General features: G+C 45.7%; 1 protein-coding gene across 6 annotated transcripts in view; it reads right to left on the reverse strand.

Annotated features, from left to right (window-relative positions):
* Positions 1–14,482, reverse strand: part of rhobtb4 (Rho related BTB domain containing 4) — a 42,081-nt gene that overhangs the window by 9,704 nt on the left and 17,895 nt on the right. For 5 of the 6 annotated variants that reach the window (XM_041937018.1, XM_041937015.1, XM_041937016.1 and 2 more), the window contains 6 exons: positions 9,341–9,542; positions 8,936–9,039; positions 4,382–4,567; positions 3,162–3,981; positions 2,769–2,988; positions 1,638–1,756 (listed from right to left, as the gene is read on the reverse strand). In XM_041937018.1, coding sequence (XP_041792952.1) covers positions 1,638–1,756; positions 2,769–2,988; positions 3,162–3,981; positions 4,382–4,567; positions 8,936–9,039; positions 9,341–9,532 — 1,641 coding nt within the window. In that variant the 5' untranslated portion in view covers positions 9,533–9,542. Of the gene's footprint in view, positions 1–1,637; positions 1,757–2,768; positions 2,989–3,161; positions 3,982–4,381; positions 4,568–8,935; positions 9,040–9,340; positions 9,543–9,750; positions 9,875–14,482 lie in introns of those variants that run through there. The other variant, XM_041937019.1, reaches the window with a different exon arrangement.

Raw genomic sequence — 14,482 nt, forward strand, 5'->3', positions numbered from 1 at the left:
AAGTGACGTGTGCATGAAAGTGAATAAGATATGCAGTCAGCCAATTGTATATCAACTCTAAAACACACTGTACATTAGTAACACTTCATGGCTACATTTTTGCTTGTCCAAAGAGGAAAGGAATTACTTTTTAAACCAGCAGACAATCCGATAACTGCAGCTTACTGTTAACACATAAAATCAAATTCACTAATTAACACTGCAGAGCTTTTCAGCAAAGCAGATACATTTATATGCAAACAAAAATACAGTCTTGCTCATAAAAATAAATGCTGACAGCTTCATTGTGTAGTCAGTCTTTGAGTCTTTGTCTCCAGGGCACCTGCCTTCTATGCTGTGCCAGCTTCGTGCCATACACAATGCCACAATAGTCACTAACATGAGCCGTTTAGAGTAACCATAGACACCGGCAGCCCACCAGCAGCAAACACTGTGCCCCCTCAGTGATGCTGATGTCCTGTTTTCACCACCGTCCACAATAGCTGCAGTGGCTTTTTTCACACGCGCTCACATGGTGTGTTCTGGAATAAAATCCAGGCTATCCACGTGAAAACACAGAAAACTAAATGGTTCTACATTAGTTTTCTTCTGACATGCTTTGAGCTTTAGACCTTAAATAATTGTTCAACATTTTCATTCCTTGCCTGTCTCTCGCTGTTCATTTGATTACTTCTAATGCTTCTGAAGGCCTGAATCTATGTAACCTAACCCCGCTGACCTTGAAAGTAACCATACCCCAGCGGATCTGGTTCCGCAACACAGTCCGAGGAGCGTTGACCTAAAGACGTGAATTTCCTCTCTGGTTAGGTCAGGTTCGCTGCCAGGGATCGACTGGAACTCAAAAATAGCCTTGTAGCTCTTTACCCAGATCAGCCCAACATCCCCAGCACGAGGATACTCTGGTCCAGCCACAGAGATGCACATTCAAACACACCTGTTCACGCACCAGTTAATCAAACTGGGGCAGGGATGCATCTTTCTCTCTCTTATTTTTGTACAACTCAAGCAGCCCAACTTGCCGACCATGCAGCCGGCCCACCAGGATTTCTCCCAGTGCTTCTGATGCCTGATGTCTGGTGCACGGGCCCTGCCTCCAGAGGGGCACCAAGCAACCAAAAGCTGAACCTCACCTAAAGTAACCACACCCACCACTTGAGGAAAGCTGACCTCAAAAGACTGACTCTTCTGAGTTTACTTTACGCCCTGAGACAGGTTAGTGAAACATCCTTATTCACTATCACAGGCCGTGTATTTGCAGAGCTCCAACCACATTTGCACCTCATTGCCAAACAGCAGTTTGTAGATCAATCTGATAACAGGCCTCAAGCATCCTGAGGTGTAAATCTTCACACGGTCGATGCACACAGCCACACCGGTTGTGCAATGTCACATCTCCAAAGTCATAAAGTTTATCCAAATAACCTCTTTACCTTTACCTCATTTATTGATGATTTTATCAGATGCTACTGCTGTTGTTGACACAAGTGAGTGCGATTGTGCAGTTGAACTGGCCCTAAAGGCTGATCTGAGCTAAGCTGTGGCAAATATCCAAGGATTCAGGATAAAGACACTAAATCCCTTCTTAAAACTTAAAGGTAACTCCATCCCTAAGCTCTTCCCAGTATGCCTAAACTCACCTCTTCAATGTAGCTTTCCATGAAAGAGCCACGGAACATGGCAGCCATCCAGTTGCAGCTGGAGATGAGCAGGGGCTTGTGGGCCGGGAGGCAGCCATCGTCCAGACGGAACACCACATCTAAAACCGGGGTGGGAAAAGAGCATTCATCTCGTGGAGTGCCACAGAAGCCCAAGCTACAGAGGGGGAAAGACAGACAAGGCAGACGTCCAGACATACACACAGGCAGACAGAAGGCCAGACAGACACACACAGAGACATGGACACAGGTAGACACACAAAGAGATAAATTGACAGAAGGACAGAACAGCTTTTGACACAGAGTAAGGGAAGGAGAGCAGATGCAGGGTAGTAGGTCATGGAGTAAATCCTGTGTGGACTCTGGACTAGAGCTTTGGTGGAGAAAGTGTTGATAGGGAACACAGCAGCTATGTGTTATATTGTTGCAATGAGCTACATCTGAAAGCAAAGTATTTCATCCAACTCAGTCCTTGAACAATAAAAAGAACAAGGCAGATCTGTTTGAACAAGTGATCCGATAGCTTAATTTATCCAAAAATGTCTTACAAGCATTTTAAAGAAAGATTTCCATTTTTATAATCACGAAGACAACAGAGAACGTGTAGAAAGAAGTGAATGTGAGACAGGCTTTGTTCAGTGACAGCAGATGTCTGCCACTGGCTGCAAATGCTGTGACAACATGCATACATTACAGCTTAGGGGACAGACGACACAAACACAAGACACAGGAAGCACACAAGAGCGAACACAAGACAACCAAGCAGACTGAAACGCGCCATCAAATCGCTTGATGGCGTTAAGAAGGAGTTCAGAAAACAGGTAAACCAGAAACATACACAATGCATATTTCAGAGCAAATATTCAATGGCAGATATATGTATGATCAAATGTACACAGTGTACATTTCCATAGACTGAAAGAGAATGTTGGAAATTAGTCGTTCTCATTCTTTCTCGCACATTCTCCTCATCCACTTTTCATTATCCTGCACCATTCACATACACCCACACACACATGCACACACTTACAAACACCTACTGATGCATACATGGAAAACATCCACAATAACACCAATGATACTGACAGTACTGCATGGCACTGAATGGTTTACCAGCAAAAGTCCCTTTATTGAGACACTCCTTGATGCGGTTGGCTCTGCGGACGTGAAAGGCCTTGGTGATCTCCTGGTTCATGAAGCTCTCTCTGTTGAGAACATTGGCCACCATCATCCGCAGGTCAAACACCTCCAGCAGCTCTGCGATGGTTGCCACCTGCATCAGATCCCCTCGGCCCTCGTCCAGACTGCCTGTGTACAGGTACTGAAGCACCGCCTGAAACCAGAGCACATTGAGAGGTCAATGCTGCAGGTTGGGAACTCTTTATCGAAGGATGAAGATTGCAGTCTGCTTTAATGATGCAGAACATTTCTAATATTCACATAAACAGAAGTGTTATTGTCTCCTATGACTGTTTGAATACATCTTCTTACTGATCAGTTCATCACCTTGAATGGCTCTTCCTGTATAAGCGCATCCATGGCTACAACAGTCATGAGTCGTGGTCGTCCAGTCATGGGATCATCAACATGCTCCAGGCAGACACTCAGGAACCCCCTTCCCCATCCTGAAAGTGCTCGACCAGTCCCTAGTGCACCCAGGGAGTACAGGGCTCGAGAAGGGAGTGCATTATCACTCTGGGAAGTCCTCAAAGAGCCCTGCTGGAGCAGCTGGGGTCGATTCAGGCCCCGCACTCCTCCATCAACCCCGTCTTTATCAATGTCCAGGCTCTTAGTGCGCCCAGCTTGCTCCTTGGCTCCTCTCCTGCTCTGCTCATCTTCCTCCCCGCTCTCCAAGTTTTCCTTGCTCTCTTGTTCCTCCCCCCGTGGGCCCAGAAGTGATCCACCAAGATCAAGGGTGAAGAGGTCGTAGAACTTGGAGCAGGAAGTAGCAAGATATACTTTGTGTGCAAAGACTCGAGTGGCACCGCCCTGCAGAAGGAAAAGGACATCTGCACATAGTGGCTGGCAGAAAAGGGAGTCAGGGCCCTCGCCGTCAGTGGGCGGGGGGTCTGGGATGCCCACAATGGGGCGAGGCGGGCGAGGAGGCAGGAAGGGCGCCTGGAGAAGGGGCCTCTGGACCTTTTTCAGGTGAGACTTCCAGAACTGCAGGTGACGACGGGAGATGAGGGCGGCTCGGATGGCATTGTCAAAAACATCTTTGACTCCAAACTGGGCAACGATGCTGGTCTCATAGTAGGGAATCCCAAGCTCCTTCGCCACCTCGTGGCCTCTCTCTGGCGGAAGGATATCTGTGGGTTTGATTGGTCTGTAGGACAGGAAGAGATGATGATGATAAAGACTGAAGTAAGAACAAGTAAAGGAAGTAAGAAGTTGAGTATCTCAACAATACTAGAAATGTTCACAAGACTGTAATGTCTTCATCTCAGGACTCACTTTAGCAGCATTTACCTATTTTTATTTATAAGACGGAACAAGAACAGTTCATGAATGAAATGTATCGCAGCCAAAAAATGACCTTAAGGTTTTTTTTCTGCACAAAAATCAGTGATAGTAGAGCAGGTGTCAGTGTCTTATTTATAGTAATACTGTTTCGTTACATTACTGATCACTGATTAACTGGAGCAGCTGTACATGCAACCCTCTCTTAAAGCCACCGTGGTGCATGTGAATTCTTCTGTTAATGCCTGATGAAGAAGGAGGCTCACTTGGCTAGTGGTCGTCGTGCACGGTTAACTGCATCCAGGTCGGCGTAGCGCAGATCCAGCTGGCAGCCAACCAGAATGATGGGTGTCCGGGGACAAAAGTGCTTGATCTCCGGGAACCACATGGTGCGTACGTGGCGCAGGGAATTGGGATTAGCCAGGGAGAAGCAAAGCACCACTACGTCAGACCTACAGGGAGAGGAGGGAGAGAGAACGTCTTCGTTTCAGCATTACAACAGAGATCATAGGTAAGGTGGGACAAGAAATGGCAGAGGGGAGCTGATGCGTTGTGTCATGAGCGAGAGATGTCATCAGAGCGAAGACATTTGATGGAGTGAAGGGCAAAGAAAAGAGAGAAGGAAAAAGGGGAGTCAGTGCTGAGTCACCGAACATCTTGTCAGTTTATGTTAAAACATGTGTGATATGTGTATGGAAGAAGCTTGTTCAACAGCTGCAAGGCATTGTGGGAGCATGGACAGCGCCATCGAGAAAGCCGGGGTCACATATGTGTGTGTGTGTGTGTGTCTGTGTGTGTGTGTGAGTCTGGGCCTCTGGGCTGGTGATCTGTGTGGCCCATCTCTGTCTGTCTCTCTCTCTCTCTCTCTCTCTTACGTAAATCTCCCTAAGCCCTCCAAGGCTACATGGACCACAAAGAGAAGCTAAGAATAGATCAGGATACACACACACACACAAATTCATTTCCTCAACCGATGTGTTTGAGCGAGCAGACAGCAGCACTTACAGCTGTTCCCCGCTGCTGATGTTTCGGTGGCGTGTTGGCGCATGTGTGTCTGTTTCTAGGTAATGGCAAATCGAGCTCTGTGTTGAGCGAGACGGATCATTTAGCGTCAGCACAACGCTGACAGTGCAAGAATCCACAATGCCTGAATGATCTACCTCTTAAAACAACACAACAGCACAAGAGCAGGCCTATTTTGCATTATGCAAGTTGCCTGCTATGTTAACACCACTGATAGCCTGCAGATAATGAAGTATATTGTGCCGTTTTGGACATTTATCAGGCACATAGTGAATGGAACACATTTTTTCATCAACTTCTAAAGAGGTGCCTGCTGCACGACCTACTTATTATTACCATCACGGGGCTGACTTCAAAGTTTCCTCAATACCAGTAGTTCATTTTTACAGTAAATCGCACATGATGTGAGCACATCAAAAAGAATAAGGCATAGAATAAATGCACATCACAGCCAGTGGGTGCTGCCTTTGGACGTCCCAGGGAGCGAGTACCCCAGAAGATGTAAGGTGCTAAACCACATCCTAAACTGAAGCAGCATTACACACCACTTAAACACGTCTCTTATTTCCCAGGGGTAAGATACCTGTGCAACAGCGAACTTGGCCTATTTACTGAGCAGACAAAGGCTCCACTGTAAAAAACAAATCAATCTTATCTACTTGTTTTATCTAGTATTTAACCTTTTAATCTGACTTTACTTAAATAATAAAGAGGCCAGCAAAGCGAGGTAATTCCACCTGTTTTGAATGAACTTTCAATGGTTTCGAGTGTTTGAAAATCTTCACAAAGGAAGCAACCTTTGAGGTTTTGTGACTGACAAGTTGAATTACTTATGAAGGCGCACAGCACTACATCAAATGACTTTCTGCAAAGGATATTTTTTTGCAGTGTAGACTAGAGGTTCCATAGTCCTTCTTTACTTTCACTAATGTAATCTCTGAAAAGCTCCTACTCACAAGGACATAATATACACTACCCAAGTATTACATCACACCTCACACACGTACACACACATTGGAATTCCCATTAGCACTTTGTCAAAGGATCATTACCACGGCTTAGTCTGTTTGAGGTCATGTTATGTGTACGTGCCTTTGGTCTCGTGGTTAAAGGAAAATACTTTTTTTTACAACCTAACCCTTACTGCAAGAGTTTGGGCCATTATATCTTTATGGTAGCATAACACTGTACTCGCCGCCAACATGGTCTAAGAGACTGAGGGGATGCACTTTGCTGGAAACAGCTTTACAAAGGCTTCCAACAGGGCCGAGGAAATATGAGCCCCAGAAGGCTTCTGAACCAGTCCAGCGTTAACGTATCTTTCATAGGAGGCTATTTGAAAGTCTGGAAGTGAAGGTGAACATTAAAAATTAGTGCCAGAACAATCCATTAGTGCTGCTGCGTTGCACTGCAGAGCTATTACAAGGATCAGCAGGTGAGCCCAGATGACCAACATATTGTATTCATGCATGTTTGTCTGAGCTCATGAAACGTTTACTGAACAGAGATACATGGTTCTCACAGGACAATGACTCTACAAACATATAATGATCTTATAGATGCATCACTGTAGATTAAACTACCCAACAACATATAAATATATAGAACTAGAACTATACATATATATAGTGAGCTCATCCTTGAACATCTATTAACGCAGCAGTAACATTAATTCAAAAACATTGTACATGGATGGGAAAAAAACTGACAGGAAGTATTTTATTGCAGAATGAGTACTTTTACTTTAACTTTAACTATATTTTGATATAATACTTGCATAATTTTACCTTTGCAAGGTTTAGACTGCAGGCCTTTTACTTCTAGTGGAGTATTTTCACAGTGCTTCTTCCACCATAGCTAATAATTTACCACCAGCAGTAATTTATAATAAATAGCTCCACCAGTGATTGGTTATTTAATGTCTTCTGTGTGAGTGTGTGAGTGTGCGTGTGTGTGTGTGTGTGTGGTGGATCCAAACTACAAAGGTCATCAGTTGCCAGATTATGTAAGAAGAGACACACATACACACACAGGCTCTCAGGCACACACAAACACAGCAGAGATGTCCTAAATAATCAGACTGTCTGTTGCAACAAAGACATGAATGGGTCTCATGCAGGCACTCGTATCAGTCTGTAATCACACAGCCTGGCATGACACCCCTCATCACTCATTAAGTCTGTCACAACAGTATTATAAAAGTCGCTAACACGCTACTAAAACTGCTCACAAGATTAATGCAATGTAATATGACATTGTTTTGCTTACGATTAAATGAATTTCTGCTGACTGAGAAAAAATTAAGTTGAGCTCAGGTTGGCTCAGGTTAAGTTTGGCTTAGCCTATTTTCAGGCTGAGACTGTTTTTCCAACCAGAATGTTCCTCTCCTAACAAAGCATGTGACAGTCTGGGTATTGTCTGACAATGTGATGTTTTGAGTTTTGACATCAACAAAAGGCTACAGAGTGGTGGAAAGGTGTGGAGAGGGTGAAGGAGCAGCAGAGTGTCAAGGGCAAAGAGGAGGTTAATGATGGGAGCTGAGAAACCGGGTAATGAGGGAGACGGGGGAGAGGTGAGGTGAGGTGGGGGAGAGAAGAGGAGGTTGATGCCTGGAGCTGCAGACGCCAGGGAGGCAGAAAACAGCTGAGCAGGCACTGTGTCTTTATCAGCTGACTGCAGGCTGACAAAGCATGCAGGACATGTGGACGGACACGCACACAAACAGACACACCAAAACACACAAGCAAACAGAGGCAGATCACTGTGCAAATGTCTAATGAGAGAGTGGGAGAACACAACAGAGGGGAGAAAGTTTAAGGCACGAGCGCAACCTAGAAATGCGCAGTCTGTCGCGCAGACACGCTTGGAAAAAGGTGACGGAGTGACACATAACACAAAGTGCATCAACTCACCCTTGAGATAACTCACAGACTGCACAGTGTGAGGGATACGTGCGTGTGTGTGTGGATGTTTGTGAAGCCTTACAGCCGGGTTAAGGCTTATGACTATAAAAGACGCATTAAATGATGAAAAATATGAATTAAATAGATAAAACACAGCTAATGAGACATATAATTACACTTCATTGAAGACTTATGAATTGAAATGTGGAGACAAATGTGTCACAAAAGAGAAGAAACGATAAATATGTGGATTTATAATTACTTGTGTGAAAACAGCAGTCACTGAATAATGTGTGAAATGTGTCTATGTCACTTGACTTACTATCATTTACTTGTTACTATCACGTGGTCAAGTTCAGTCACCGTCATTCGAATTGGTATTTGTTGATTTTTGCTTTGGCAATAAGTGCTTTCGCATTTCATGCCAATAAAGCAGCTTTGATAGAAGGACAGGGAGTAAGAGGATAGAGCGATGATCCAATCATGTCTGGTGCAGGGAGGATGTAGCAGCTCGAGGGCAGAGTTCAACTAAAAAGTGCGGCAACTGGATTACACAGGAAACAACTTTTGGGTAAGTAAATGTTATGTGGGCATGTTTATGTGTGTGTGTGTGAGACAGATTAATTACATCCTCATTGTAAGTTACATTCTCCAACAATGAATTTGGTCACGCATTAGCCCAAGAAAACTGTGTCAACGCCTTACAAATTCTACAGCCAAGACAAAGCAATCTCTTGGCTGCACCAGTTATGAGAATAGAACATGTTGCAAGCTAGTTAACCTTGTGGTCAGCAAGCAATTGTGTTATTGGGTCAGTAACTACACTCTGGCTGCTAGAGTGTCCAAAACCATGTGTGTGTGTGTGTGCTTTTCGCTCTGTATGTATACGCTCACCTGCCATAGGCAAACCGTCTGTCTTTGTGATGATCCCCGAATGTGTCCCACAGCCTCAGGGACACACTGACCTCATCCACGACATCACGAGATCTCTCTAACACCTGCAACGCAGGCACATATTTCTGTAATCAGGTCAAAAGGTCTCAACTGCGTTGTGGTGTTTTTAGTGGAAATGAAGGGTTATGCAATCGCTAGACTGGAGGGGGGGGGGGGGCATGCACAATGTCAAACTGCGTGGTCAACGTTTTCAAAATGAAGCTGCCTTTCAAAGGCTTGAAAATAAATGTTTTTACCTGTTACAAGAGCAAAATAATTATTAGTGCCATATCCAAAAGAGTACCTGTCTTTATGTGGCTCTTTGCCTGTGTGTGTGTGTGTGTGTGTGTGTGTGCGCGCGCCCACCTCCTGGCATACACGGTACTGGTCGATGGCCCAGACGGTTGGCACGTGGGTGGCAAGCAGCTGATACTGTGTGAGGGTGGCATTGCAGGCCCGGGCACAGATTAGCCTGGTCTTGCCTACTGCATTATCCCCTACCACCACACATTTAATGGTTTCCACATTGGGCCGCTCATAGTCTGTGTCTATATCCATGGAGAGGGCCCTGGAGGATAGGAGATAGGAGACAGGAGAGAGAAAAGAGGTTAATTCAATATTCATGGAGAATTAAAATCACATTGATAAAGAATCCCAGGAGGAATGACACTGCATTTCACAATGAAAGCAACTGGCATCACGGTAGCCTCTAGCTCTTGCCCGGTCCAGGCTAGGGAAGCTTTGTTAAGGCTCTAAGCCCCCGTAGCTGTACTGACCAGTGTACAGAGGCTTCTGCCAAACTCTTCAACAGAACACATGGCTCGCAGGCTGAGGAATAGAGGGACCGCAGAGCTATTTCTGTACCAGCACACAGAGAGAGAGAGAGAGAGAGAAAGACAAAAAGAGACTTCCCTGGAGCTCACTGTCCTTTTCTCCCCTTGTCTGTCCTTCCCCTGTATCTGTTTCCCCTTTTGATGCATTGATAGCATCTTCCCTTCACAGAAGACGTCATGCAAAGTGAAGAGACGTCGCAAAAAAGCGGCACAAAAGACAGACAATAAAATCCCCCCGTTTGTAATTAACTTTTTCGGTCATTCGGGAGCCCACAGGGAGCTGTGCGTCCTCTTTTGGGGTCAAATATATTTACTGTAGGTTTGCACAGAGGGAAGGAACAGAAGACAGCGTGGTTACATGTTGAGCAGCTTTCAATTCAGGACTTAGCCTCATCACACAAGACGGCGGTTATGTGCACAGCTCAACTGACTTCCTCTTTTCCGCTTATCAAAATCCCCTTTCCATAAACTGCTTACAAACATGTCAAAACACATGTTAATACCCATTTTTTAAAATGTTCCTGGAAGTATCTGCTCTATTGCATAACCCCCCCCACACACACACACACACAGAGTTAGACCTGTAGCCAGCTAATCAGTCCATCCATCCTCGCAACTAGTTCAAAGACCCACCCCAAGGCCCATAAATAGAGCATCTGAAACATTCATAAAGGCCTTCACTTGTTATTCCATTGACGTGGATGCCAGCGCAACACTTCAGTCCAGCACTGACAGACAGCAGCAGCTAAAAATGGCATCTATTCATCAGACACATGAGCCATGTGTGCTATTCAGCCATGACCCGCTCTCCATGTGCTCACACACCTCCAATCTGCTCATTATACCACTGCTGCTAGAAAGAACTTATTTCATCCCCTGAGACCTCATTGATTTCTCCCGTCAACAACAACAAAAACATGTTTCCTGTCAAACGGAGTCCCAATTACGTCAGCCAGGAAGCACAGCAGAGCAGAGGGAGCCTACCTTTGCCTATGTGAAGCTGAAGAAAAATCTCTGTCAGAGAGGCTGTACGGTACATCTGGAACAGACAGAGCTGTGCCTTTCAGGGTTATGAATGTGCTTTTGTCCCTTGCCACCTGTCTGGCTGCAGCACCTTCAGAGGCACATACTACAGGTAGAGGCAAGCGATAGGGGAAGCAATAAAAAGCTACCATAACCTTGCACTTATCTAACAGCTATCTGCCTTGGTCATGGCAGCTGCAGAAGCCGCAGACCTCTTAGTGCTGTTTTAGGAAAAGAGGGATGAAGGACCAAGAGTGAAGCCTGACATACAGCTGTACTACACAAGTGGTTCTGTAACATCCACAATATTCCACAAAGGACATATTAGCAGAACAAGATAAACTGAACTATGCAGTGACAGACAGAGGGAGAGGAAGACAGGATGCACAGTCATGTTAATTCCCACCGTTTCGAATGCAACAGTAGATAAGCAAAAGGGATTGCAAGAGAGACAAGGCGGGGAGGGGATTATTAAAGTCTTAGAGAGAAAGAGAGGGACTCAGCCCGGCATTAGAACCAGTCAGTCATGCCACTGGGATCAAAAGGGCAAGACCAACAATAACCAAGGCCGCTCAGGGGAACAAATCACAGCTTTTCCTGCTGATGCTTCCGCTCTACTGTCAAATATGTGGCTCTCTGAAGGGAGAAAGACAGATAAGAGAAAAAGACAGAGGAGAGCGAGGTTTAAGATCCTCTGCTACTGACCCACGGGAGTCAGGAAGTCAGTACGTGTATGTGCGTGTGAGCATGCATGCGTGTGCGCGTGGTAATGAGCTTAGGGCCTGATCTGTGAGGCACGGAATGATGCGAGCGGTGATGTAACCGGGAGGCAGCATTGGTGGCGGCGTGGACAGTTTCTCAGGGGGATCAAGAGCACACGGCTCGCAGCTATCATCCTCCATCTGAGGCTCTGCGGCGGGCTCCGGGCAGAGCGTCTGGTCGTGTGGTCGTTCAACGCACGCGGCGCAATATTCAACCCACACATCAGTGCACTCGACAGATAAGCACCTGCACTCATGTTTATATCTCAGCTTTATGAGCTCTCGCGAACTTCGGCCATTATTTTTAATTGCATGGCCGAGGGATGAGCAGGAGCGCAGACTGTGAGAGCAGAGCAGTGCAGCTCAGAGGAGCGGAAAGAGAAGCTGTGAGGCTCAGGTTTCATTTTTAGCCAACGACCTATAGTGAACTGTTCACAGGCGTCTAGACTTCATCTGCCGGCCAGTGTCATCTTCCCAACGTGGCAGCAAAGGAGGCTGCGAGGACAGTGTTGGAATGTAGCAACAGAAATGTGTGAAAGCGACAATGAGATTCTTTCCCGGTTTTTTGTGCATGTATTTCTGACTCTTATAGCGACATATTGACGGGTGCAGGCAAGACTACAGTGATAGGAACACTGTGACAGGAACTCAAACGCCCACTCAACACACAAACACCGACCTTCTGGTTTACTCTGGAATGTCACGGATTGAGTCAGTGTGTGTGCGTGTGTGTGTTTGTGTGTGTGCGGTGCAGGAGGACCAGACAGACAAAGAAGCTCATGCATAATTTGGACAGTGTGTGTCTCAGTATGGCTTTGCTTTAAGGCCAGAGGGGGTTTCATAAGGAGATGGATTACAGCTCTATCTCATTGCAGACTTCCTGACATCTTTACCTCTTGTTTTTTAACACACACTCATTGCCTCCTTTCTAAATCCTTTCATTTATCCTCCAGTCTGTGTAGGTCTGTCTGCTTTGCTCCCAGCTGTGCCCACTCAACCAAACCTCCTGACCCGCTGACAAACTCCCTCATTCTCTTTCCCATTCTGTTTTTATCCCCCGAATGTAATGCTCCATCTCACGCCCATCCCATCCTTCACTTCACTCGTTGTCTTGTAGTAACCTCCCTCCACCTCCTCTCTTCCTCGCCCTCTCCCCGTTATTTCTCTCACATCCATCCTCATCGCCCCTCAGCCCCTTTTATTAAAGGTCATCCATCTATGACCTCACACTTTTCTGGATAGCAATCAAGGAGCAGCATTAAGCAGACAGCCCTCCCGCACCCGGCTTGCTCCCCCCTCTGTCTCCGTCTCTCTGTTATGTAACACGTTTTGCAATCCAATGGCAGCAACCGCTCATCCCAAAACCCTCCGTAGCCCCCATCTGCCTCTTTTTGTCCTCTTCCTTGGGGCTGGAGCTCACCCCAATGCCACGATGAAGCCGCCCCAATAACCATCCACTTTAATATATGGGCCAACACTAGCGCACTCACTCAGAGCTGTGGGGCTGACGCTATCACAGGCTTGGCTGCGTCGTCAAAGCGTCCATGTGTAATTGTTGGAAGAAATGACGGCTACATGTGCAATCATGTATGCAACCTAATTCTTTTTTTTTTTTTTTAACCAAAATGTTTGCTTTTGTCTCCTCATCTGTATTTGTGTGTACTTTTCAGGGGCGTGTGCTCGTGTGTGTGTGTGTTATGTGGGTGTTTGACAGTGACTGCCACAGGCACAGCTGGCACAGACTGGTTACATAACCTGGTCTGTGGCCTCTGCTTGGCTCCCTGGATGGCTGGCAGTAGACCTCGGACTCACACACACTAACAGACATGCGTACACACACGCATGCCGGCACGTACTTGCCTCACCCACCGCAGATGGCACTGGTATTACTGCACGGCCCGTGGCAGACGGCGCATACATACGCATCTATCCTAATTACGGAGAGGGTCTTTGGGAGCAGCATGTCCGCCTGCTTGAGCCTTCCTCCTCTCCTCTCCTCGCTGCAGTAAGGCTTTGTAAACACAGGAAGGCTTCTCTTGATGCCCTCGTTTTCTTTATCCCTCCTCATCTTGCTCCTCCTCCTCCCCTGGCCATATTTTCCACCTACACTTCCTCTCCATCTCTCTCTTAACTCACTTCTCTTTGTCTGGTTTCTATTCCACGCCTTTATACTTTCCAGTATCCACTCCAGTACATTATTTCTCTAAACAGTATCTCCCAGTATGTCTCATAAAATAAACAGATGAGCTGTCAACTCCTTTGCCATTTGCCAGTGACCTGTTTTAAGTCAGATTTAAAATAGCAAAACAGTCTTGCAAAATTGCTACTTTCACAGACAAAGTGCTGCATTTACATCCGAAGTGCAAAACTCACCTGTTTTGCAAATTCATATTCATACAGATCCTTTCAATCATGACACAACATCTCATGTGACAGACGTGTTCATGGTCCATATGAAAATTTTGAAAAAAAAAAACAAATGTCACATTTGGTGTTTTTCTCTGAAACTGAGTCAAAGCAGGTGTGAATGACTATAATTCAACCAAAGGACTCAGTCAGTGACCCAAATCTTGCTGCAACTTTGTCAATGGGGAGGTGGACTGAGTTTGTCTGGAGGATGATATTCCAGGCCACATGTCTCCTTTGGGAACGTAACAGGGGATTTAAACATGATGTAAAATACCTTTAAAAATGGGCCAGAATATAAAACCTTGGTTCTTATAACTCTAAAATAGCCTGGACCCAAGTTATCAAACTGTTAGCTCACAAACATACCACCAACAGTGCTGAACATGCTTAAGAAGTATAATGTACTTTTTCTCACCAAAGCCTTACGGTCCATGTTATCACACATAAAGCATAAAACATAACACAACTACTTCACTCTCTAC

This window comes from Chelmon rostratus, chromosome 5 (assembly GCF_017976325.1).
Source record: "Chelmon rostratus isolate fCheRos1 chromosome 5, fCheRos1.pri, whole genome shotgun sequence".
NCBI lineage: Eukaryota > Metazoa > Chordata > Actinopteri > Chaetodontiformes > Chaetodontidae > Chelmon > Chelmon rostratus.